Here is a 26,160-nt window from a genome sequence, read left to right on the forward strand (position 1 = left end):
ACATGACACAACGTTTTTAAATCGAAGCAAAACCAAGCTTTGAGTTTGTTTGAGGCGATTTTAATGTAAAATTAAAAGGAAAAATCGACTGAAAACAGTATAGGTGAAAAGAAATATTAAATTAAATATTTACAAAACCAATATAAGATTATGTCTAAATACCAATATCATTTCGTCCTGTTTCGTTCAGTAATAGTCAGTCGCTATAGGCAACACCTTAAACGGTTTGCCAATTGCCATTTTCACCGAGTGACAAAAAGAAAGCACCCAGGCCGAGGTTCCAGGGTATGCAAAAGCCCTAAAAAGGCCTGAACATTGCTAGTAAAAGTGAATTACGGTGGTTTTAGTGGAATTTAGGTAAATATAACTCGTCATAATGGCGCTCAATCCACAATACGATGCAATTGGAAAAGGATTCGTACAACAATATTACACACTATTCGATGATCCGGCACAGCGACCAAACTTGGTTAATATGTATAATGTGAGTAGTTTCTATAGATACATCTTGTGAGTTCTGTACCTTTGTGTTTTTTTGCTTTAAGCTTGTTAATACTGATGTCTCAAATATTTTCTTTCACTTTTAGGTTAACTAAGTGCTCCCGCCGAAAAACTTATTTTTATCCATTTCTTTCTGAGGTGTCCTTAATTTTAGCAATAGTATACCTCAATCATTAACATCTTTACAGCTGGAACCAGTTATATTTTGCACATGAGTGTATTCAAAACAAATATGACTCATTCTGTAAACCTTGAGGGAGCCTCATTTTAATGAATTCTTAGTTGACTAGTAATTTTATTCTTATTAGTATTATCTATTTTCAGGTTGAAACTTCGTTTATGACCTTTGAGGGTGTGCAGTTGCAGGGAGCAGTTAAAATAATGGAAAAGTTAAATGTAAGGATATAAATATCATAATCAAACTACCTACAATACTATAGTTAAGAAATGCAAATTACATTGTTTTGCGCAATCATCATTACTGTTTACTCTTATTTGATGGTATGATAACAGCCAAAGCTGACAAATTTTGAATGAGCTAATTCCAGTTACTGTAAATGTTAAAATTTACCTTGAATATTTTTCATACAAATCAGGGCAAAATAACAATAAGCTTCAAAAGTATAACAGGGAATACTTCGGCTGTTTTCATTTTCTAGTTACATGTTAGTCCAGTTTTATTGGGTTGATAATGAATAAGAAACATTGTTTTGTATCAATTCCAGAGTCTGACATTTCAAAAGATTGGAAGAGTTATAACTGCAGTAGATTCACAACCCATGTTTGATGGTGGAGTACTAATTAACGTTCTTGGACAGTTACAGGTATGAGTTTTAACTTTTGATAGATACATAATGGAACAAATGATTATTTATAAGAAATGAATATGTATTAATTAAAATCTAAAAAAAAATGTTATGTCAATTATTCATAAACAGTTTCATAAATCTTGGTAACTAGGCTGTAGGCACTAATTGGCTGCATGTTGCAAAATTTTATTTTAATTATTGAAATGCAATAACTTATACCAGTAATTTCAAATATGCTATAGTCATTCTGTATCCAATTAAATCTAATATTATTTGTGACAGACGGATGACGATCTCCCACATGCATACTTTCAAACTTTTGTATTGAAGCCAATAGCAAACTCATTCTATGTAGAACATGACATGTTCAGGCTGGCACTACACAACGTCTAATTACTGATACAAAGTAAGAGTAGACCCCGGTGCTTTTAGTTAATGCACTAAACTGCTTGAGCACAAACTACCTAGCAAAAGGGTCTATCATGTCTTAAAAACTTCCTATATTCATTAATCCTTTCTACTAATGTAAATACTACCTACTGGCATTGCAACACTACTACCACAGCTTCTGAAGACTATAATTAAAAAAAAAAGTGTTGAGTATTAACGTCAGTAACACTAAAATTGGGTAGATCTGTTGCGTGTCTTATTAATATGAGTAGTGAATGTAGTGACAATTGTGTGCTGAATAATTATTTATTTTATATTCACTGCATGAATCATGTTACTAAGATCAAAAACACTATTAACTTTGTAACTATCAGTTTAAATGTTAGTGGAATGACAGATAGTCATTTGTTTTTGTGATAATGCCAATTATAGATCTTTTTCGCGAACCTTGTATGCCTATATCAATTAAGTCATTAATTCTGTTTTGAATGATGAATGTGCTGTAAATGTATCTTCATAAGTACATTATCAAATCAAAAACTTAATTTATTGTTGCTGCACCATTCTAAAAGTGAATTTACCTATCTTCACCTGTGTATAAAAGACTTGATTATAATATTTTGGATGATGTTATGAATGAATGCAAAAACTCTTACTATGCCAACCTTCTCCAACAGAAAATATTCATACTTCTGTGTAACTAATATTTATAACAGCTTTTTAACTTAGTAACGTCTAATTAAATTTGTACATACAATGTACTGTATTGTAATGTAAATGTCCGTCTATTTCAGTGCGACGACGACCCTCCACACCCGTACATGCAAACATTTGTTCTGAAGCCACTTGGAGACTCATTCTTCGTCCAACACGACCTATTTCGCTTAGGCATCCACGATATAGCTGCCTAATACTAATCACGAGATATCGATTAAGAAAAAATACATTATTGCTGATAGTCGCCACGCTATTACGAACAGCTATTGTTTGGTTAACTAGGTATAAGTAATGATCAATTGCCTATTTTTGAAAATTCAAATTGTACATTATCATAAACGAAATATTTGGCATTCTTTTCTGCTTATATTGAGATGGCTTAAGTGAATGTACGGCAGACTCTTTTTTTTTCAGTTACATGTATACATTTTATAATAAATACATTATAATTTTGTACCTTAATTGTTTCTTTTTTCTGGAATACCTCATAAGTGCACTGCTAAATCTCGCATAGTAATTGGTTCCTAATGTTTAAGAATTTCCATCAGTGGAATTAGAGCAAAGGTCAGGAAAAAAAATACAAAAATAGATGCTAGGACAATCATGTATTATAAATAGTCAAAAATTAACAAAAGAACCACTGAAAACAGGTACATTTTTACCAATCTCGAATTTAAGACTTGCTCCTCCGTTTTTAAATCCTTAGACTCTACGAACACTTAACAAGTTTATTTGCATGCACTACTAAACGAAATACACACACACGGCCCCGACTTCGCGCGGGCCAAACTTGTCTAAGTGAATGACTAGGTTGCAAAAGTGATTCGCTCGTTGCAAGGGCACGCCATAACCAGCTCTTGTCTTCGTAAACTTGACGGATTACGTGTACACTCCTTAAAATTAGCAGCTTTATTGTTCATCTTGGGGAAAATACATTGCGTATTACTCGACTTTAATATCTCCGTTTCATAACAGTTAAACATGAAATTCGAGCTTGTTCATTATTCGAATATTACCAACTAGCTACAAATAGTATTTAACTATTATTGCTTACGAGAAGCATTTTCTCCTGTTAAAAATAAGAACAATCTTACCTTAAGATACAAATATATTAAACGGGATTGGAGCGGATTTATTTTAGATCGTATTATATGTAAGGTACTTATAATGAAAAGCCATTTGTTATATTTCCGAACTGCCAAAAGGGTACACCACATCAGTATCGTCGCGACGTGATGAAGACTACAAAGCAGAGATCAAATAAGACATGGCAAGACCGTTCCGGTCACATTTACATAAAGAATGTTTGTACATTAGCCTCTGATTGATAGTACTGTTCCATTAAATCATGGTTACATACAATACAGGTAAGTATATAAGTTATTAGCACAACCAGCGGTTAACATTTTTCCGCAGCATTTCAAGTTAGTGAAATCACAACACAGGGGTAGGTAGGTATACATAGCATCGGTGCCCAATGTTGACTGAATAATGGCTTAATTTTAAAATGAGCAATAAAATGCAAATAACTTACTTGAAAACGAAAATTAGTACATAAAATAGTATAAGTTCCTAAAATTTTGTCAGGTACAAATAGATGAGTATTCGTCTTAGTAATTTAAATACTTATTGTTAATGTATAAGATATACTTCTACTACAAAAACTTGGTAATAAGATATATCGGGCACCTACAGGCATATTAGTCATCATACAAGTTACATCCCTATCAATCAAAATAGTAAGCTCATTGAGGGCAACACTGACGAATTATACGACAAATTTAAATTTTGTTTTAAGCTGTTTGCAAAAATAGTTTTGGTGTCATTCCCGTATATTATTTTGATAAGTCTTGCAGGTTCTCTAAAAATACAATATGATATATTCAGTAAAAAAAAAACAGAATTTAACAGAACAGTACCACAACAAATTGGGTTCATCCCTCGGGTCACCATTAGCGATTACAATAAAACATTGTAGCTATACCACATCACTCGTAATTTGTTTTATCAAGCCTTAAATGTTTGTCCACGTCATCCTGAGTTTACGATCTCCACAACAAAAACAATGGATCCAAAGGCGTAAAAAAATATTTGCCATAACGGATCTTATTCTTGGAAGTGTTAAAAGTAACTTAAGCACTAATTAAACCGGCATTTCATTAGGACCTGGGGGAAATATCTGAAGACTACAACACAAGGCTAATTTTTTTCTACTTTCTCCTTCATAACGCCTATCTTTCGTTTTTCACTCCCACCATCATGAGCAGCATAAAACTTCAGATATTTGAACCAAGTCACACAAACATACACCAAAAAAACATATCAGGACAGATAGAAAAAAAAAAACAAATTATTAAAAAATCGAACACAAAAAGTTAACAATTTAGGAACACGACCAGAGATCATAAACTCAGGCTATCGCTAGTGACGTGACGGGGTTTTAGGAGCCGCCTTTCTTCCGGCCGCGCGAGCCGGGCAGGGTCACGCCGCGCAGTGATCGCATCGCCATCGCTCGGTTGAAGTGCCTCTGAGTCTTATGCTCCTCAACGTCACCGCCACTGTCCACTGATGATAGTATCACGAGCAGAACTCCCATCACCTGTAAAATTGAAAAAAGAAACTGATGTACTTTACTCTTAAAGAAACTGCGGTGTTCAAATATTCAAGCCTACTAACACCGATGCTGTAGTTATTTCGGTATATACAAGTTAACATAACACACACAAAAACAAGTTGCAGTATTGAAATAATGTCATATTATGTCATTAACGGCTAAAAACCTTGACTCACATACAAGTTGTATAGGTATCGACGTTGCAAAATATAGGTATGTCCAAATATCAGCAAATAAATGCCATCTGCGGATATAACTTTCGAGTTTCGACGCATTATTTTCTTATGTGTCTTTCTTATGCGTAAGTATGACACCTATCTAGAGGTAAAATCTTACCTCCTTAATATTTGTTTTTACATTTTTCAAGAAAAAGTTCACTTTTTTATTAGAATTGGGTTCCTCATATTACGTAAAATATTTAAGATTGTAATCCAAATAGGATAGATTTGTCAGACATTAATATAAGCCACAATCATAAGCACTTCAAGATAAACATTTCCCGACTTTTTAAATATTCCTGCGAATCGCTTTAAAAAAACCGCGAAACTCTTTCAAATATTTACAAGTCCTGCTAAAATGACACAGACGGACGCATAGGTATTTGTCGCAATATCAATAAACAAGTCGTGTTGTATTGCAACATTGCGGTTTGGAATATGGTAAACCTTGTTTCCGCTGCGGTCACGTAATGAATGACATTGTAATGTTTATCATTTATCTTCCCGGCACACAGTTGCTTACTGTTTTGTGTCCTGTTAAAATTTTCGATAACAAGCGGTAGATAATGTTGAAGTGCGGACCCTTAACATTCTGTTCGATATGACTAACTTTAATGTAGCTCGCGACTAATATATGTTATACAGTTCTCTGTCAATAAAGGTAAAAAGGTTTCAAAGATCGTGGTAACTGTGACGTAACCTTTTTATGTTTTGCATGATTAACTAATAAACTATTCAAAAATAGTAGCTTGTGAAGTGGATTCATAATTTAATTATTTATGTATAAACGGTTTAATCACGCTTCATTCAGCCGCCCATCGTTAAGGACTTCGGTTGGATCCGAAACTAGTCGGGCTAACTGATAAAAACGAGTGAGAAATCAGTTAGAACAATGGATAATTATCAAAAACAGGATCATTTTAGGTATCTCAAAAATCCACTTTATATTCCTTTTGGTAATATATTTTCGGGACAGTTTCATTTCATTATACCTACTATTTTTAGATTTTTAATATATTCTTTGACAATTATCACTAATCAGCGCAACCTGTATAAAAAAATCTATAAAAAAACAAGCGAAGCTTACCAAACACACAATAATAAGGAGTGTATAGACATGCACTGATGCTTCCGGCGTATTCTCGATGTCTTTCAAAGCCGCCATCGCGGGTTCGTAGTCCGGTTTCAAATCGAGAGCGTGCCTCAGGTGCATTGCCGCTTCCTGCACAGGGGTTTATGATCACACAACTAAGCAGCAATGAAGTATTTAGGCAATTCCTGACGCTCGGAATTGTGTATGGGGTAAAGCGAAAACACTTCGTATGGACTTGTAATACTAAAGTTATTGCAAAGGTTCTACATTAAAAAAATACGTTACTCTACGTTATATTAGTTCTCACACGTAGTTACTTATTTCTTTAAGTTAGTTCGCTACTTATAACCACGGTATAGGTAGACGTATTTAATTGTAAATCGTCGACACCACCACCGTTTGCAACCACTATCTAAACATAATGTGGTCTCGTAAATAAATATACTTTTAATTAATATCTAAATTTAATCTCAGGCTACTTTTTACTAGACGATATATTATGCCGAACTCCTTAATATTTTAAGGTTCATTTCTTGCTCGTCAATTCGAGGCTGTGTATACTTACTTACAAGGTATTTCGAGTCTAAACACAACATAGCTATGCGACATCAACAATAACAGACATTTTCATCAGCTGTACTATGGCGAAACAGCTCACATATCTAATAGAGGAAATTAAAAAATGCCGAGTAGAGGAGTCTTAGTATTCGAAAAATATTTTATTCTTAAAATTGTCTTACAAAGACATTTATTTCAATGAATGTTCTATTCATTCATATCAATCTACATATATTTGAAGTAATCGGAAATATAAAGACCAGTTTTTGAGAATTTGAGAATCGTTCCCTTTACGATACCAGAATAGACACCCGTCAGAAAGTTTTTGCGAAGAGGACCCTTTTTTTCAAGCTTTTTTTAGAGATGTCTGCGTTAACAAAGGAGAGATCGTTCTAGAACTTACCTGATAGTGTCCATATGCCTTAAATATCTCGCCGAGCGTGAAATACTGTTGCCAGGCGCTGCGGTCTGGGGGCTGGACCTCTAACGAACGTCGCGTCAGATAGATCGCGTCGTCCAGGTATTGGAGGGTGAATAGCACCCTTGCGAGGTTTAGGAGTACCTGAATAAGAGATGAGTTATCTTTCGTACTTATGGCAAGAAATGATTAATGACGTAGCTTTATAAGATACACGAATTTTAAAGTAACCGTAAAATGTAATTGTGAATTCAAAACTGTTCAGCTTCTTATCCTTCTAATATCTTGTAAATAATAGCACTCGAAGTAGCAAGGTGCCTACTTGAAGTAGTGTTAGCTGTGTTGGTTAATCGAAGGACTTAAAACTTTGGGAGTATGATTTCCTAATTTACTTCTTTTGTCGTTTATCGATAAGAATTGCAATGTAATGGGATTAAAATTTAAACAGCTAAGATAATAAAATATAAGTACATATTTATAAATAAATAAAAAATTACGAGTAGATGTAAATATTCGACGCTAACAACATCATTAAATATCAACATTTCCTTATAAAATGGTTACAAAATAATAGTTAAAGCTATTACGTAACTGCGTGTTTATAATTTCGTAATGAGTTTTTTATTAACCGATGACTGAAATCAATAATCAGCTTTGGTAAATATCGGTACCTATAAATATCGTAGTTTTTTAATTTATGTATGAAGCATGTATAATTATCGTAATTTTGTTGATTGACCGTATTTTTACGGAATAAATTCTGTATGTACCATGGCTATAATTATACAGTTTATTTTTATCAATCCAATATTTGCAGATTTTAAAAATTATCTATGAGTACAAAATTAAGCAGCCTCTACTTTCTGTTGCATTTAAATGGATAATTATAATTAAATATGACGTTATAACGGAAAGTATGAACTAAAATTTGTTGCCAATAAATAGAAATGGGAAGTCGGCTCTTAGGTAATCTATATGTAGCTCTATAGATATCCTCATATAAAAAAGGATATAGAACTAGTGTTCATGTACTCTAACAGTCAGTTAATGCCCATATTCAAGCTCACAAACACGATGACGTTGGCATACAAATTGGAAAACAATTGTTTTTCTCAATATTCATATTACGTTCAATATCTGCTGATTACATGACATTCCACGTTTGTTTACACATAAAACATTCCGCTTAGAATAAAAGGAGGAAAAGAAAGGATTCCTTACGAAGCATTCTCTTTAGTTATTCTTGATGGGGTTTCTTTTCTCCATTGGAAAAATAATGGTGAAAAGAATGCTACTATACCTCAGTTAAATTATCAAAGGTATCTTGTTAAAGGCCTTTCGCAATATCTACCTATTTGCTGACACTACTTTCATAAATGAGATCGAATGAGGAGAAAATTAAATATTTGTCGGAAGTTAGGTTGAAATTTAACTATGGATTAGTTGATTGTTATTTGCAGAGGTTTCAACTGCGTAAAATACCACTATTCAGCAAAGTGGTGTCTTAATCTTTACCCAACTATGGGCTACGTTAAGAGCAGACCAATTTGTTTAACACTTGAATATGCGAGAGCCTGTAAAACCGAGAAGTCCAACCACAATATCATCAGTGTAGCAGAATATACATAGATAGAAGGAGACCGTGCCGATTACCCCTAAATAAAACTGCATAAATAAAAAGAGTCCCTTGTATAAATAAAATAAGTTACAAAGTGTACAAACCTCTGCATTATAAGGCGATACAGCGAGTGCGCGCCTAAAGCACTCGATAGACTGTCTCGTATCGCCTTTGATCCGCCAGAAGTTGCCGATCTGGTTATAAAGCTGCACAGATTTTGGTTTCTCTCTCTTTGCCTTCTTCAAGCGTTTTTCGAAACCATTGATCTCTGACGGCGATAGACCGTTCGATTTCTTCTTTGGGAATATAAGGGACACCTACAAAGATACACACGTAAATCAAGATATAAAAACTCGTAATTAAAGTCATACTGGGAAACTGATATGAGCGTAAAAACTGAATGATTTAAATAAATATTCTTTTTGACATATTTAGGCAGGATCGGACAGAAAATAAAGTCTGAATAATGGCTGCGAACGCCACGTGGGCTGTCTCCTCAAGACCGGAACGCTTCCGACCCAATCCGACCCTGTACCCGCTATGTAAGCCTTTGCCTATTAGAAGTATATTTTCGCCCTCGTAAAATATTGGTCAATGAAATATCGTTGAACAATAACAAGTTATCAATTCCTTGTTTACTATAGCAATTACGGCGACCTCTAAACACACCGGTCTGGGTTAGCAGTATTAGCAATGATAATTTGTAAACATACATACATAACATTGTGTGTTATGTAAGGTTGTTTACACCTCTTCCTAATAAAATATGACACGAAGTTGAAGTTAAGATAGTGCATGTACAAATATCTTATCAAGTCTTTCATCAAAATCTGAATCGCAAACATTTTATGAGTGATATGGAAGGTTTTTTTTAATTAGATGTTTCATGTTAACTAATTTGTTGCTATGTAATTTTCTGTTTTAATACCATCTTTTATTATGATCTGTTTAAGTAGAATTTTTGCCTTGTGGAAGCGAGATGATGCCTTACAGCGTGCCTGTTATTTAATACAGAGCGGCTTTACTGCGCGTCACGGTCTTTTCAACCGACTTCAAAGGCGGAGGTTCTCAATTCATCAATTTGTTTTTTTTTACGAAATATTATGTCAGCGCGCATTTTTTTTGTTCTAAGGCAAGAGTTGTGTCTTATTTATTGTATGCTATCAGATGATGCTCAAGTCTAAAAATGTAACTATTTTAAAGATAAATAATATACCTAAAGACTACATGATTTTCTTTTCCAAATTTTAATACCTTACTTTATAAAAGAATCATAGAAGAATAGATATAATAATTGATAAATGCTGACAAAACCACATAGTATAGGCCTATTGGAAGGAAGGAAAATTAAACATAAAATATTCAACCCAAAGAACAAGTAACAAATTTTAAAATAGATCAGTTCTATTATAATTTATACAGAGTTTAAGCACCATGTTTACATTCAAAATATTACTGACTGTAAGCTATAACTGTGTGCATCTTTAACAAAACTGTATGAATCAAAGTAAAATGCCTGAATAAAAAAATACTGACTCACCTGTGGTTCAGGTACATTTGGATGTCTATGGCGCCTGGCCACACCAACCAGGTTATCATAGTATGTGAAATTTACAGCTTTACCACAATCTAAGTACTCATCATCCACATCACCATTTACTTCTGCCGGTGTAGTCTCATCACTATTTTCTACACCAGCTCTAAAACCAAAAATTCAATTTAGAAAAAAAAATAGATTTACTATAAATTACACAAAAATAGAAATATGTTTCAAACTTATTACTTAATAATACTTAGTCATGTTTTTTTAGTGTAACAATAATGACTCTTTTTTTATTGATTGATAGATACATGCATTAAGATAATACCATAAAAATTATGAGTTAATAGATATCTTAACTGTAGTACATATGAGTTTATCAGATAACATTAATGTTTTATTTGACAATGTGAGATAAATTCACATTTATGGACTTTAAAACCCCTATTACAATAAAGCAGTCAAATAAACTGCCTGTAAAAAGTAGTAAAATTAAAAAAAAATGTTCAAATTCATCAATCTTAAATAAACAATTTTCTGCAAGAATTCTTAACATCCCAAATGAAATTGTACAAAAATATATTTTTGATGTACAATATGAATGAAAAGCTCTAGAAGAAGTTTATTGCTGAAATTTGTATTAAAATAGAAATAATATTTATTGGTACTTATTTATAGAAATAAAATAAAATGAATACCTTTGTTGCTCATATATTTGACAGTCTGTACAAAACATATCAAAGCCATGTTTTGTCCATGCATTCCCATAATATACTGTTGATGTTATTATATTGAAGACAGGGTCCTCTTCAGCCATTCTTGACTTGTCAGACTCATCCTAAAATTAATTAATAAACAATAATGTTATCACAATCATCACAACCCACAGATCTTTGATGACACAAGCCTCATCTGAGAATTATCAATAAATTATAGAAAATTATTTCAAGGCAAACATGGTCAATATAAGGTCTAGAATAACTGAATGAAAGGTACATACGTAAGTTAAATATGTAGTGCATTGATTATATAAAAGTTTACCGACATAATTATAGAATTCTGACTGACCTGAGATAATGTGCTGCCGTCAACGATCTGGTCTTCTTCCGCGTTTAATTTCCAAACATTAGACGTGCGTGAATTAGTGACAATAATTTGAAATGAAAATATATACAGAACCAAACAAGTTAAGTATGGTGAGTCCCACATTTTGATCATTCAAACCGAAAATAAACATGAAAAAAACTTTTATATAATAACTAACAAAACAACTTTCACACAAATCACAAATTGTTTATACACAGTATCCAGCGGCTACGAATTTTACAATAATCCACCAATAATCGTAATATCGCAATGGACCTCCTCTTTCATTTCTTCTCTTTCTTGTTTTGACAGTTTTAGAGATGTGGTTAATCAACAGCAATAGTAACTGATTCCGAGCAAGATTTAAAATTCCTAAATAATACTACTATTTCGTAAAAAAATCCTTAGGTAAGAAAGATAAATTTAAATCAATGTATTAAAATATGAACCATTATCTATCAAAATCAATTCTTATATGACTACTTTGTTCCTTCTCTGCAAACAGTTCTAGGTGTATTCATTGTTGTTGGAGAAAAAACATAACAACTTTTGGATTGATTTAGTTGATCCTCAAATAATGTGCAGTCTGATCAAAACAAACTTCCGACCAAATATTCCATCTTGCTCTTGAGATTCGTGAAAGTAAATGTGCAAATGACTTGCTACTACGTTGATCATTACATTAGTTTACTTCTTTTTGATGTGGTGCTGCAGTCGTCAATACTACACTTTGTCACTTTATTTCTTCATTTTTATTCAGCGCCTTAAATATTCGTAAGACATTTTTTGAGTTGAGTCGATTTTTGCAGTCTACTTATAAAATTAAAAGTTTATTAAATAGGCAACCCATGCATGTTTGCTTATCTGTCAAACTGTCATTGAACTGAAATGTCATCGAAGCCTCGATGGTTCAGCGTCATGGGGGTGACAGTACAGTACTTTGAGGACAAGAAAACAAAATGTATGGAAAGTGGTGCCATCTATGCCACAGGGCAAGTCAACTAAGGCATAATATTCCCTTAAATATTACTAGATGCCGCTACAGTAACTGCTTTCTTCAAAATGTTATTCTTTTAATAATTTAATAAATATTATTTAATAAAAAGTAAACTAAAAAAAATTAAAAAAAAACTGAATCGCCTTTTCGGTCTTCAATTAATCTTATACGCAATTTTTATTTTGCTAATGACATGACAGCACTGATATGTTTTGAAAACTTTTCACTCAACGTTCGTTTCTTGTGCCGTGAGTTTACCAAGTTTTATTTTCGACTTATTTGCCTATTATTGACCATCGCGTGTTTTCTGGACCTCGAAGCTGCTTCCTACGTATTTACTTGGCTTCTCGTGAACGGATACCGACGAATATATTTATTTCTCTTGACCCTGGCATCGTTTAATGGACTACGACGTGTGTTTACATTACTTGATTTAAAAATTTGGCTGCGTTTTTTACGGATTACGATGGCGAGATTACCGAAATACTCTCGCACTCATTGCTATTTTGGATGTGAAGAAGGAGGTAAGATGATTATTGATGATAGAATAAGTGATCTTATTGTAGGAACGATCCGATCGAAGTTTGTACTATTATATATCACTATATTTTTAAAACATAAATTTCACAACCTGCAATTAACTCATTCTTTCTAATTTCAGGTACATTACATCATTTTCCTAAGCCAGACTGTTATAAAGAAAGGTTTGAGATCTGGAAACAAGTTTTAGACGATGATATTATAATGAAAGGAGATACATACATCTACAACCAAATAAGACTATAAACATTTTGAGAAATACTACATAGGTAAAGGAACGGTATTAACGAGAAATGCAGTGCCAACCTTTTAAACCAGCCTTATCCCATCAGGTAAATAAATATATTTGCATATTATAACATCCAATTTACATGTAAACAAATATGCAATTAACATTTTGGCAGATGTCTATTAAATGTATGAAATAACTGTGAAATCTGCCCCTAAGATGAACCACAGACCAACAAGTGCTGTTTCAATTTTATTTTCTGTCACCTAATCATCACAAATGAAGTGCATTAACTGTCCTGTTGGTCTAGTGGCTAGTGTCTTTTAGTGCTATGCCAGAGGTTTTTGGTTTGATTCCCAATCAGGAGAAATATTTGTGTGATGAGCATCATCATTTTGTTCTGTGTCTGGGTGTAAATTATTTCTATATTTAGAAAGTATGTTTATCAGCTGTCTAGTATCCATAACACAAGTTCTGCTTAGCTTGGGACGAGACAACATTGTTTGATAGTTGTGAAATGTTATAATTACGTTAAAATACTTCTAAGTAGTCTTTTGTAGAATTGCACAATTATATTAATAGGTTTTAAAGTATGTGCTTAGTCTTTTCTAACAAGATTATTGCTACTTTCTAGATACCACCAGCTCATCTGCAGTTGCAGAAGTATCAGTTGAACCAGTCGCTTCAGTTTCAATGTTGGAGGATAAGGAAAAGGACATGGAGCAAACATTTGTAGAAGGTATGTTGCAACTCATAATGAAAATCAGTTAAATGTTTTGATTATAAGTATTTTTTATCCATATAAATCATACATATATACTTTTTCTTGTGAATACATATATATACATATATATATTTTGAAATTGATTATATATATATTTTGCATAGGAACATAAATAACCACAAACATTAATGATGTATATATATATTTTTTTGTTTCAGAATGCAACATATTACTAGCTGAGTGTGAAGAAACTGTAGATTTATTGCTGATTTTTGATAAATTATTTGATTCATTCAATGGCCACTCACACCGTGATACAGCAAAAATACTCAAGGGATGTCTTAAAAACAAATCACCACATTTCCCATTCTGGGCAGAAATTAAACCTGTTTTTAAATCAATAGAATTTGAAAAAATTGTAAAAAGTCAAGATGGGTCTCAAACAGTTAGATATGATGATTTATAAAATCTGATGATTTAGATTCTGATTTTGCAGTTGATTCCTTAATTTCAACAATGAGTCAAATTATTTTTAGTAATTTGATTTTGCATTCGGAAGCGAAGAAATATGTACCCTGGATATATAATAAAAAAACTAAATCTAATATATTTAAAAATTGTAATTGTATTGTTGATTTACTTCAACAAGAAATTGATCCTAATGCATTTAATTACATGATTGATTATACAAAAAAATCACATGTGATTCATTTATTAAATTACTTAATGAAATATATTTTATGATTGAGACTTGATCGCCCGAAATAATAAACTTAAAAAAATAATAATTGTGTTTTTTATAAATTGCAGATGTGATTTTTCAATTATTCAATGCGATGAACATAAATTGATTTTAACTAATTATATAATTAATTTGTTCATCAACTTAATTGTAAATAGTTGGTGTACGGGTGTAAATAGAATTTTAACAGGAAAAATTGCTGATTTTGATAATAACGATACTTAAATTACAAGCATACAATTTCTATAAAATTCATAAAAAAGGAAATAATGTGAATGATATTTAAAACCTTATTGTTAATTAAATGATTTGATTGATTTAAATCATGTGATTTTTGATGGGTGGCCATTTCCAACCATCTACTTTATTTACATCGATAAATAAAATAGAAGGTTCTCAATTATACCCTTAATAATTTAAAAATGGTTTCTATTAATGTGAATTAATTGGTGATTGTAATATACCATAAGTGTATTATGAATGTTAGCCAATGAAATTAAACCATATTACGATTTTATTAGAGAATAATTTTTCTACAGAAAATCATATTACTTAGTAAATTATAATAGTAAAAATGTGTCAAAGTAAAAGTGGTTTAATTTCAATACGTTGTAGACGTTAATTAATAAATTGTATAAATTATCCGTATTTATAAATAAAGAAAAATCTTTATATTTTTGTTGTATTCTTTTTTCTCTTTAGTACATTTTATACACGGCAAAAATGCTGTACTATGCGTAACTACCTATAGCAACCTATAGATATTATGTAGATGAGTGCATACATACATATAGCTATAGATCGCTTCACAGACGCTAGCGCCATCTAGTTTACAGGGCAAGTAGTGAAAAAAAGAACTGATCTGTCAGTGTCTCATCTATACCAGTATTATATGTATTATCTATGTTCAGCGTTGTATTGCGGATGTGTATCTTGGACGAATTATATTAAAAATTATAACAATAAATGATCTATTATTTGCAGTATTGCGAGAAATGGTTACTAACGCTTTTGAACGATGAAGAAAGAACGAACGGGCGACAATTGTCGTCCATTTAAACTATAAGTATCTAGAATTATTTGTTTGTATACAACATGGATGGCTTGAACCAAATTTTTATAAAATTTGCTTGTTTTTTTCTTTACAGCTCATCAAATTTTGAGTTTAACTGGAATAAGTTTTGAGCGGAAGAGTGTTATTGTAAGTAAAATAAAAAGTATAAGTCCTGTTCAATGTAAATAACTGCGTGCTAACTGCTTATCAATTCTTTAAATTTCTCTTGTTTTAAGGGGTTTGTTGAACTTACCATCGTACCATTAAAAGACAACCTACGCTACATTCGGCTTAATGCGAAGCAATGTCGTATTTACAGAGTGTGTCTCAATGACCAATATGAGGCCAACTTCCAATATTTTGACCCCTTTTTGGATATCTGTCAAGCTGATCCAAACACGTAAGTAATTTCAATACCAGTTAGTGTCACAGATAGATATATCTAATTGCAACATAATATGTAATAAAAAGGTGATTTCTTTGGCCAATCAACACCTAACAACAAGAATGTACATGTACAATTTAATGAATGAGGCATCATCACTTGATTATCAAATACAATAAAAGGAAACCAGATGTAACTATAGTCCATCTGTTTTGATACTTAAAAAAGGTAAACAATTACTGTGTCTCCTTATTAAGTACCTTAACAGGTGGTGTGTAGTCAGATGATTTTTAACATATATTTTAGCCATTACATTGAGCACAGGCTTTGACTATGGTCCTCTTTAATCAATTAATCCCTAAATATGTATTCTAGGAGATCTTTGGAAGTGTTCTCCCAGTTCCATTTGGCAGCTGCCCAAAAGATAGATCCTGATCACAATTCGGGAGAGCTTCATGTCCAAATTCCAGAGGAAGCGGCTCACTTGGTGGGGGAGGGGAGGGGGCTACGGATCGGTATTGAATTCTCTCTGGAGTCTCCTCAGGGAGGGATGCACTTTGTGGTCCCAGAAGGGGAAGGGACTTTAGTTGAGGTTTGTAATAATATCCTTTCATGACATGCAGCTATCTGGTAGCATATTAGCAAAAAATTAAGTTAATAAATGACCAGTGAAACATAATATGCTAGTGTAACGAGATATACTTTATCTTTTTTAAATTCAAGAAACATCAATCTAATTAAACATTTTTGTATTTACTGTTGATGTACCTGCTATAATATTTATACTGTAAACTGTTAATTATCTTAGACAAGAAGAAATCAAGTGTTATGCCAAACTTATTAGATGAAAATTTATTAGATTCTGCTACTCTTGTTATGATTTTCATTTTAATTTTCAGAAATCAGCTCACATGTTCACATATGGACATTCAGCAAGGCTATGGTTTCCTTGCGTTGACAGCTTTGCGGAGCCCTGTACCTGGAAGCTGGAGTTTACGGTTGATGAAAGTCTGACCGCGGTATCATGCGGGGAGTTGGTAGATGTTGTGTACACCCCTGATCACCGCAGAAAGACTTTTCATTACTTGGTCAATACTCCAGCTTGCGCCCCTAATATTGCGTTATCTATTGGGTGCGTATTTCTTTTATGTATTTATCTTACCATGAAAATACTGGATGACTTGACGTGTTTGTTTTTTTTTTTGCTTTCAAGACCACACAATTTATTTTGATAAAATTTGCTATTGACAATGTGAAGATGCTTTGAACTCTTAATAAAAACAGGCGGTTTTAACCGACATTCGCTTAGGCAAATGCGAAAGCTAGTATGTATTCTTCTCTTCTATCTTAATCTTCTTGACTATAACATTTTCAGACCTTTTGAAACATATGTCGACCCTTTCATGAATGAAGTGACGCACTACTGCCTCCCCAACCTGCTGCAGATATTGAAGAACACAGTGCGATATCTTCATGAGGCATTTGAATTTTATGAGGAAACCCTGTCAACCAGATATCCTTATCCATGTTATAAGCAAGTTTTTGTTGATGAGGTAAGTTTAAATTAGTAAATGTTTAAATGTTTGAATAAAAGAAGAAATCTCCGTCTTTGACGTCCGGTCCTACTGACGTAACTCTGAGTAAGAATGTTGATATTATTAAAGTGCGAGGGCGCAATACACGATAGTGTCGTCTCCCTTCCTCAAAGGTATTAAGGATATAGTAGTAGATTATTTGCCTTTACGAGCTGCTTTATATTAGTCTTAAAAGAATAGTAAGTTTAATTTAAAGCACTTCCATGTCACCATTCTTATATTCTAATACATAAACAGCTAGACAGAATTTTTATTATTCACATATTCGGTCAATACTAAACCTTCTCTTTACTACAGACAGAAGATGACGCCACAGCATACACGACAATGTCAATACTTAGCACGCACCTCCTGCATTCGATAGCTATCATCGACCAGACCTATATAAGCCGGAAAGCGATGGCCCAAGCAGTAGCCGAGCAGTTCTTCGGCTGCTTCATAACAATGCAGAATTGGTCAGACTTGTGGCTTGCTAAGGGAATACCTGACTACCTCTGTGGCTTGTATTCTAAGAAGTGTTTCGGTAATAACGAGTACCGGTATATTATACATCAGGAGTTGCAAGAGGTGAGGGGATTTTATAAAGAGTTCCTTTTAATAATCAGGAAGTTTATCTTATATTTCTTTATATGCTCTATCTCTTTCCATTTCTATTAATTTAATTTTCAGTAGTGTAGAAAAGAAATGCAAAGGGCTAGTTGTTTGTAGTTCATTTGATAGTTTTTACTTGTCTCAGTGTATATTGGCCCTAGTGTTTTCTCTTTTCAGTAATGTAATAGTAGTAAATTCGTAACATTTTTGTTAGAAATCATTTCTCTTTTTTATCTTATAACTTTTGAGCGAATGTTGGTTCAAGTTATTAAAGCAGAATTAATTATAATCATTTACAATATTAACTCAATACATTCTTTACAATATAGGTGGTTGGATACGAAGAGCAATATGGTGGTATAGTCTTAGATCCATGGCAGCCGCCCGCCAGCGGCGCAAGAGTAGAACCCAAAGATGTATTTTATTTCCCTGTGAGGAACGTGCATACAATGTCGCCCAGATACATAGAGGTAAATACTGTTACAAATTTCATAATTTTTTAAATTACTTATCTTGATAAAAATACAAAACTAATAATAGATTCATGAAACTCGCTATTAAATTATCAGTTTAAAGTCTAAATGAGTATAAGTGGAAGAAAACCTTCTTTGTTGACTCCTATCTGTTAAAAATCCTAAATCCTACTTAAACATTACAGGTTATGCGCAAAAAATCTCACCTAGTATTAAGAATGTTGGAGCAGCGTATTGGGCAAGAGCTATTACTCCAAGTGTTCAACAAACAACTGTCATTGGCCACCAATGCCGCCAACACTAAGATTGGAAGCGGACTGTGGGGCCACCTGCTGTTGTCAACCAACCTCTTTGTGAAGGCTATATTCACGGTGACTGGCAAAGACATGGCCGTGTTCGTCGATCAGTGGGTACGCACTGGTGGGCACGCTAAGTTTCAACTCACCTCCGTGTTCAATCGCAAAAGGTAAGCTGATTAGAAAAAGTTCTACAAAGAAAATCATTTATCATGCGCAGCCTTTGTCCTCCCACTGTTGGGCATAATCCTCCTTTTTTTGTGCCAATTTCTGTGGTCCTGTGCCAGTTTCAGGCGCAGGTTCGTCATAAAAGCCATCTTGCTCCCGGAAGGTTGACGCTTCTTTTGCCTTACCTAGCCACCATTCTGTCATCGCCTTAGTCGACCTGCCGTCACTTCGTATGGCGAACTGCCCTGCCCAGCGCCAGTTCAGTTTTATTATCATATTATCGTCTTAGTCGTTATTGTGACATTGTCCAAATCATTACTATTTAAAATTAAAGAATTGATTTAACTCACATTTCACATTACGTAAACACATTTGCCCTTCTCTTTTTTGCTCTTTTTCATACAAGCAGACACAACTGTTTTCTTTCTGTTATAATTGATATACGCTAAAACCATGTTTTCTTCCCCAGAAACACAGTAGAACTAGAAATCCGTCAAGACTGTGTCCATGAGCGCGGCATACGTAAATACGTGGGTCCTCTACTGGTCCAGCTTCAGGAGTTGGACGGGACCTTCAAGCACATGCTGCAGATAGAGAACACGGTCGTGAAGGCGGACATCACGTGCCACAGCAAGAGCAGAAGGAACAAGAAGAAGAAGATACCCCTCTGTACCGGGGAGGAGGTTGATATGGATCTTACGGCTATGGAGTAAGTGGTTATTGTTATTGCGATGTTTAAATTAAAGGTTAACATAATTTTTCTTCCCAAACATGTTTAACAAAGAAGTGCTTGCAAAAAAGTACACAAATATGTTGGTATTTGTGTCTGTACCATCTATATCTTGAGGTTGGTTTAGAAGTTAGTCTGAATAGCCTCTTCCAGTGTAGGGAAGGTCTTCATCGTTGGCCATAGCATCTATAATAAATTTTTTCACCTCCTATAAATCTAACTCGTGTAGTTAAGGTACATCTTTAATAAGCCTATATGAATATTGAAGACTAATAACTAAGAGTTCTATTTAACACCTTCCAGCGATTCGCCCGTCTTATGGATCCGCCTGGACCCCGAGATGTCTCTCTTACGGAGCACAGTGATATCCCAGCCTGACTACCAGTGGCAGTTCCAACTACGTCATGAGCGTGACGTCACGGCCCAGAGTGAAGCCATCGACGCCTTACATAACTACCCAGAGCCTGCCACTAGGAAGGCATTGACAGATGTTATAGAGAACGAGCAAACGTATTATAAGATAAGGTGCAGAGCTGCACATTGCTTGACTAAGGTGAGAATTTTTATTGGTCTTGGATAGCATAATATTCAATTTTTTTTACCAAGGCCAGTGCAAACATCGCAGAGCTCAATCATATTTTATGGCCCTCGAAAGTACACTTTAAACAACCCCTATAAAGAGCATGCTATTCTTAAAGGTAGTTCCAGTAGGAAGTATTTATCTTTCAATCAATTATAAACCTTCCCATCATAATTTTAAAGTCTATTTTCAATTATAGCATGATTTTATAAAATACTTTCGTTATACTAGGTGGCTAACGCAATGATAAGTTCGTGGGCGGGCCCGCCTGCCATGTTGACGATATTCCGTAAAATGTTCGGATCGTTCGCGGCGCCACACATTATCAAACAGAACAATTTCGACAACCTACAGCATTACTTCCTTCAGAAAACTATTCCTGTTTCTATGGCCGGTGAGTACTGTATTATACTTTGGTTGAAAGAAAGCTACGTATCCAAAAGGTAAAAACGGAACTCTATTATTAAGGTTCCGCTGTCTGTTCGTGTGTTACCATAGCTTGGTGCTTACCTTTATAAAAGGTGCTTATTTTAAACGAAACTAGCTCATTCGTGCTTTTTAATTAATATGATACTTTTAAACCCACTTGTTTGCTGCTACTGACTAATTATTTTCCCTTTCTTTATTCAGGTTTAAGAAATATCCACGGTATATGTCCACCAGAAGTGGTCAGGTTTCTATTAGACCTGTTTAAATATAACGACAACTCAAAGAACCACTTTTCTGACAACTACTACAAGGCGGCGCTCGTAGATGCTCTAGCTGCTACCATCACGCCCGTCATCTCAGTTTTGCAACCAGTAAGTACAAAGGAATAAGTTTCAAATTGCTATCATAATTGAAACACTATCTCCACTGCTTAGAGCTGAAATTACATTGCAAGACTTTTTTTGTTATCTACAGGGTGCACCAATAACAGCTGAATCATTATCAGCTGACACGAGACTAGTATTAGAGGAGATCACTCGCGTATTGAACTTGGAGAAAGTGCTTCCTTGTTACAAAAATACGGTCACAGTCAGCTGTTTGAGAGCTATACGCCGTTTGCAACAGTGTGGACATTTGCCGAGTATACCTACTGTGTTCAGAGCCTATGCGCAGTATGGACAGTATATTGGTGAGTTTGGATTTTGATCCTTATTTTTTAGATCTTTAGAGTTGTTTTGGTCTGAGATTAAGCATCCCAGAGATTTTTCCTACGTTTTTATACACTCACTTTCTTGTTTGTTTGTTTGTCGTTCCGGTTGGATTTTTGCAACTCAACTCTGAGGCACTTCTCGATAAGATAGCAGTCTGAAATTATCAAGACAGCTTCATAAACTATTCTTATTCATCAACAGATGTGCGACTGGCAGCTTTCGAGTGTCTAGTAGATTTTGTCCGCGTGGACGGGAAGCCAGAAGACCTATCTTCATTACTTACAGCAGTGGAAGGTGACGCAGATCCCTGCGTAAGACACGGATTAGCAAGATTGTTAGTGAACATGCCGCCTTTCGAACGAGCCCAGCGTCATAGATTGGATACGGAAGCCGTCGTGCATCGGTGAGTGTTAGGGGAAAATGGACTCATACAGTTTAAAATTGTAAGTAAGTGCATAGATTGGAAACGGAAGCGGTCGTGCATCGGTGAGTAGTGTTAACGGAAAATGGACTTTAACGTCACTAGATAGGGTTAAAAATTGTAAGCAAGTAAGCGCATAGATTGGATACGGAAGCGGTCGTGCATCGGTGAGTAATGTTAGGGGAAAATGTACGCCAACGGTAAGCCAAAAGACTTCTTGCTTTACTGTCTTCTGTAGGCCAGCTTTAGGTTAGGAGAGGTAAGATCGAAAATCGTGTAACAGTTAATTATAAACTTAGATACGTGGAGTAAATACTAGACAGATGTTGGATGGTATGTTAAGTAAGTTTTCGTATCTGTATCTATAATTTGATACTAGTCTTCCAAAGAATCGTATGCGAATAACTTTTTCCTAAGCTGCCCTTTCAGAAGTAGGTACATACTACATATGCCTGCAGAGTTTTGTATTCTCAAAAAACAAACTAACATTTTTGATTTTACAGATTATGGAATAACATAAACAGCCTGTTATCAAACGACGCCAGACTTCGCTGTGATCTCGTAGACTTATACTACACTTTATACGGTCTTAAGAGACCCATCTGTGTACCCCTACCTGAGATCCAAGCGATGATGAAACAGATGCACCATAAGGAAAGGGAGAGAGTCGAGAGGGAGCGAGAGAGGGAAAAGGAGAAGGAAAGAGAAAGGGAGAGGCTAAAGGAGTTAGAGGCTAAACCGGTCATTAAGCAAGAGGTTTTGGATGTGAGTGTTAGCATTTGTGTTTTTGACTAAGCAGGTTTAGACTATGGTTAAACAAATACGAAATATGCAGTGAACCTTATTTGTTTTCTCTGATCATTACCTCCGTTATGTAGTGAGTAACTGGCTACCCCTTCGATAGAGATTTCTTAAATAAGATGTTAATCATACCCGAAGAATATGCTATATTCCATACCTGATTTACCTGAATTATATACTATTGATACATTTAGTTCTGTTCAAGCATTAAGATCTTACCAAGTAGTAAAAAAAAACATGCCTACCCTTTTTTGCTCTAACTTAAACCAAATTTAACTTACTTCCAGATTAAATATGAACAAGACACGCCAATAGATGCCGCTCTCCCAATGCCTTTGGACCGGATGACTGAGATACCCCTAGATGACATGCTGCCCGTACCGCTGTCCAGTATAAAGGAGGAAGACGTAAAGATTGACGTCACAACTGTGCCTGGGGAGTTGCCGATCAGGGTATATAGCGTGAGTATGATTACAGAATAATATGGGACGTGAGCCATGTAGCAGGTCCACTAAGTCAGAAAAATAAAGCTGCTAGTTCACATAGAATGTGTCATCGAAGAACGTCTCTCCGAATGAGAATCAGAACCGAAATACAGTTGCATAAAAAAAAAAAACAAACAGAAAAATATCAGTATCTCAGCTTCATAGTTTTCTTTACTAAAAGATGTAAGATCACGCCTGACAAATCTCGGTTAATAAAAAATCTCTAATAATGGAAAAACACTAAAAATAAAAACGTTTGCATCTAGACTGCGCGGTTAGCTGATAAGTATAGGTCACCAGATCCACGTCGCGGGTTCGATCCCTGCGTAGGACAAGAACTCGTGTAGTCCGCGAACGCTTGTTTGGATTTCGAGTGTACTTGTATATATGACATGAATGTTTGTACACCCTCAACAAGTACTAAATTCGTCGTCTTTTCTTAAAAAAAAAAAAACATTTTTTCCTTTCAAATAATAGAAAAATTTTATTCTGCTAGGATGACAACAAACGCGAGTTCCTGACAGACAACGCGGTAGCTCTGCCGGGTATCCCCGGCTCGTCCGGCCCCATCGGCTTCGAGCCCGGAATGTTCCGACACGACAAGGACGATATGGGGGCACCTAAGGTATGTGGTCAAATGCTCTACAAACAAGAGTAAGGTTATCGATAAATAATTTATGTTAGATTTGATAACGAAACTGCGTGATAAATTTGATTTATAAACAATGGTTATTAAGTCAGAGCCATTAATAACCCATTCTGACCAAAGGCTTCATACATTACAAATTACAAATTTTTCTTTATGGTCACAAAATTTTACACACGCTGTATACATATTTCGTTGTGACTGATTTTTACTAAATTCACAGGCCAAGAAAAAGAAGAAAGACAAGAAGAAGCACAAGCATAAACACAAGCACAAACACAGCAGTAAGGAGAAGTCTAAGGAACACAAAGAAAAGGACCGGTCTCTACCACCCCGGCCTCCCTCAAGTACAGAACATTTGAAAATCAAAGAGGAAACGCGGGAAACTTTAAGCTCATTCAGTTCAAGTCAGAGTCCATCCGAGGATATCTCTTCGATGCCTAGCAATATGAGTTTTTAGAATTTTATTGAATACCACAGATTACTAAACAAATGGAATGAACAAAATAAGGACTTTGATGTACAATTTTATGCAGCCAAATCTTACTGTATGAAGATTGGATGAATCATTCAGTCCTTTTTCTAAAGATATCTCGAGAATGCTTCGGAATGAGTTTTTAATCTATCGTTAATAAACATTGCCGATCAAGTGAATGGTGCAAAGTAGAACAATCGAAATTTGTTTATAAACTTATTAAGTTTAAGGATACCAAGACTCTGAATCAATTCCGCTCAATTTTTTTTTTAATTTGTCTATTTCAAATAATTATTCAAAATAGGATTTCAAATCGTAAAACGCTCATTATGAATTCTCCTTCTGACGTATAAATCGACACTCCATTTATTTACTACTCCGTGTCTACAAATAAATAAACGTAATATCAATGAATGACGTCTAACCGCAAACTATAAATATTCGACCTTTACTTTTAACTTAATGGTATCGTATGGACAATTTTAGAACCTGTCACACAGGTGCAATGTTTTACAAGACATTGCGTAATATCGATATTTCATAATGTTTTGATAGAGGACATAATATGTTATATTTAAAACATTTCTTGCGTCATTTGAACCTGTTCAACTTTGGACCTATCCCTAATTGGACTCATAAACATTATCCTATTAATTATCTGTTCTAATTATAACAGCCAAATTGCTATAAATTTATTTTTAATTTTTACTTTTCGGTATGGTTTCATCATTCATGAACATCGTCAAAGTCAGTATAAATTTAAAATAGCCTTAATGTCGTAGGCAAAGTTATTAACGACATAATTATGATTATGGTTGTAATTGTTTTTGTTAATAGTACTTAGAGGTAATAAAATAATTTCTTCTCCATACCTTAATATCAAGATTTCTTTTGATGACTTATTATCATAAAAATGACGGTAATATTAATCCGTAAATCAACTTCTGACCTAATATTTGCCTATGTTCAATCTCAAATGTGATAAGATGGTTAAATTTTCTATTACTTGAAAACTTGTGAGATGTTTGAAAATGAGGTATTCTGTATTTGGGATCTATTGCAGTGTAACTGAAATGTAGGACTAAGAATAATAATATAAGTGAAAAATGAAGATTGCAAGTTAAATAAAGATTTTATTATTATGTATTTGTTTGCGTTTTATTTGTATTCTAATGACCTTTTTTTCACGGTTACATATTATTACCTTTTATGTCATTTCGTTTGACGCTGCGTTTGCCAATTTAAGATCTACTCAAGGAGTCGTCTGCTCCAACGGTATTAAGCTCAAACTGGATGCAGTGGGCGGAGGATCTGATGTTGTAGAGCAATTTATGAGCGGATTTGGTTGAATGAAAAACTAATCCAAAAAAATCTATGACCCAAAGTATTTGCCTGACCGGTATATAACACAGCCATGTTTTTGTAGCCCCTGCCCCAGTTCGTTGATCGTCAATTAACCACCAATAAACCAGACTATTGCTTTAACTTGCAGTCATTGATGTAATTTCGAGATAATAATTGATGTCA

The 26,160-nt window shown here is 34.3% G+C and overlaps 3 protein-coding genes across 3 annotated transcripts; 2 read left to right on the top strand and 1 right to left on the bottom strand.

Annotated features, from left to right (window-relative positions):
• Window positions 1-226: 226 nt before the first annotated feature.
• LOC113504384 (probable nuclear transport factor 2) lies at window positions 227-2,836 on the top strand. The gene is made up of 4 exons (XM_026886627.1): window positions 227-484; window positions 826-897; window positions 1,227-1,325; window positions 2,495-2,836. Exons 1-4 carry the CDS (start codon window positions 377-379, stop codon window positions 2,609-2,611), a joined length of 396 nt encoding a protein of 131 aa, XP_026742428.1. The 5' UTR covers window positions 227-376; the 3' UTR covers window positions 2,612-2,836.
• Window positions 2,837-3,003: 167 nt separating this feature from the next.
• Window positions 3,004-11,869, bottom strand: LOC113504383. Its single transcript, XM_026886625.1, has 7 exons — window positions 11,545-11,869; window positions 11,175-11,314; window positions 10,477-10,636; window positions 9,041-9,253; window positions 7,304-7,462; window positions 6,337-6,471; window positions 3,004-5,016 (listed from the first exon to the last, which is right to left on the bottom strand). The coding sequence occupies exons 1-7, from the start codon at window positions 11,692-11,694 to the stop codon at window positions 4,858-4,860; spliced, it is 1,116 nt and encodes a 371-aa protein (XP_026742426.1). The 5' UTR covers window positions 11,695-11,869; the 3' UTR covers window positions 3,004-4,857.
• Window positions 11,870-15,683: 3,814 nt separating this feature from the next.
• On the top strand, window positions 15,684-25,779 carry LOC113504404 (transcription initiation factor TFIID subunit 2-like). The gene is made up of 19 exons (XM_026886661.1): window positions 15,684-15,856; window positions 15,941-15,995; window positions 16,085-16,248; window positions 16,609-16,825; window positions 17,133-17,365; window positions 17,609-17,786; window positions 18,126-18,395; window positions 18,749-18,889; window positions 19,078-19,358; window positions 19,826-20,065; window positions 20,390-20,639; window positions 20,898-21,060; window positions 21,297-21,466; window positions 21,570-21,783; window positions 22,007-22,208; window positions 22,730-22,991; window positions 23,315-23,488; window positions 24,009-24,137; window positions 24,382-25,779. The coding sequence occupies exons 1-19, from the start codon at window positions 15,813-15,815 to the stop codon at window positions 24,616-24,618; spliced, it is 3,624 nt and encodes a 1,207-aa protein (XP_026742462.1). The 5' UTR covers window positions 15,684-15,812; the 3' UTR covers window positions 24,619-25,779.
• The last annotated feature ends 381 nt before the right edge of the window (window positions 25,780-26,160 follow it).

The sequence above is a fragment of the Trichoplusia ni genome, chromosome 22, assembly GCF_003590095.1.
Source record: "Trichoplusia ni isolate ovarian cell line Hi5 chromosome 22, tn1, whole genome shotgun sequence".
Taxonomy (NCBI): domain Eukaryota; kingdom Metazoa; phylum Arthropoda; class Insecta; order Lepidoptera; family Noctuidae; genus Trichoplusia; species Trichoplusia ni.

Bases quoted from the DNA above. Each gene is read 5' to 3' on its own strand.
- LOC113504384 (XM_026886627.1), top strand. From the start codon at position 377: ATGGCGCTCAATCCACAATACGATGCAATTGGAAAAGGATTCGTACAA. The intron at 485-825 runs GTGAGTAGTTTC...ATCTATTTTCAG, and splicing joins ACTTGGTTAATATGTATAAT to GTTGAAACTTCGTTTATGAC. The intron at 898-1,226 runs GTAAGGATATAA...TATCAATTCCAG, and splicing joins AAATAATGGAAAAGTTAAAT to AGTCTGACATTTCAAAAGAT.
- LOC113504383 (XM_026886625.1), bottom strand. From the start codon at position 11,694: ATGATCAAAATGTGGGACTCACCATACTTAACTTGTTTGGTTCTGTAT. The intron at 10,637-11,174 runs GTATTCATTTTA...TTTTGGTTTTAG, and splicing joins CAAATATATGAGCAACAAAG to AGCTGGTGTAGAAAATAGTG. The intron at 9,254-10,476 runs GTGAGTCAGTAT...GTATCTTTGTAG, and splicing joins CAAATGTACCTGAACCACAG to GTGTCCCTTATATTCCCAAA.
- LOC113504404 (XM_026886661.1), top strand. From the start codon at position 15,813: ATGAAGAAAGAACGAACGGGCGACAATTGTCGTCCATTTAAACT. The intron at 15,996-16,084 runs GTAAGTAAAATA...TCTTGTTTTAAG, and splicing joins TTGAGCGGAAGAGTGTTATT to GGGTTTGTTGAACTTACCAT. The intron at 17,366-17,608 runs GTGCGTATTTCT...TAACATTTTCAG, and splicing joins AATATTGCGTTATCTATTGG to ACCTTTTGAAACATATGTCG.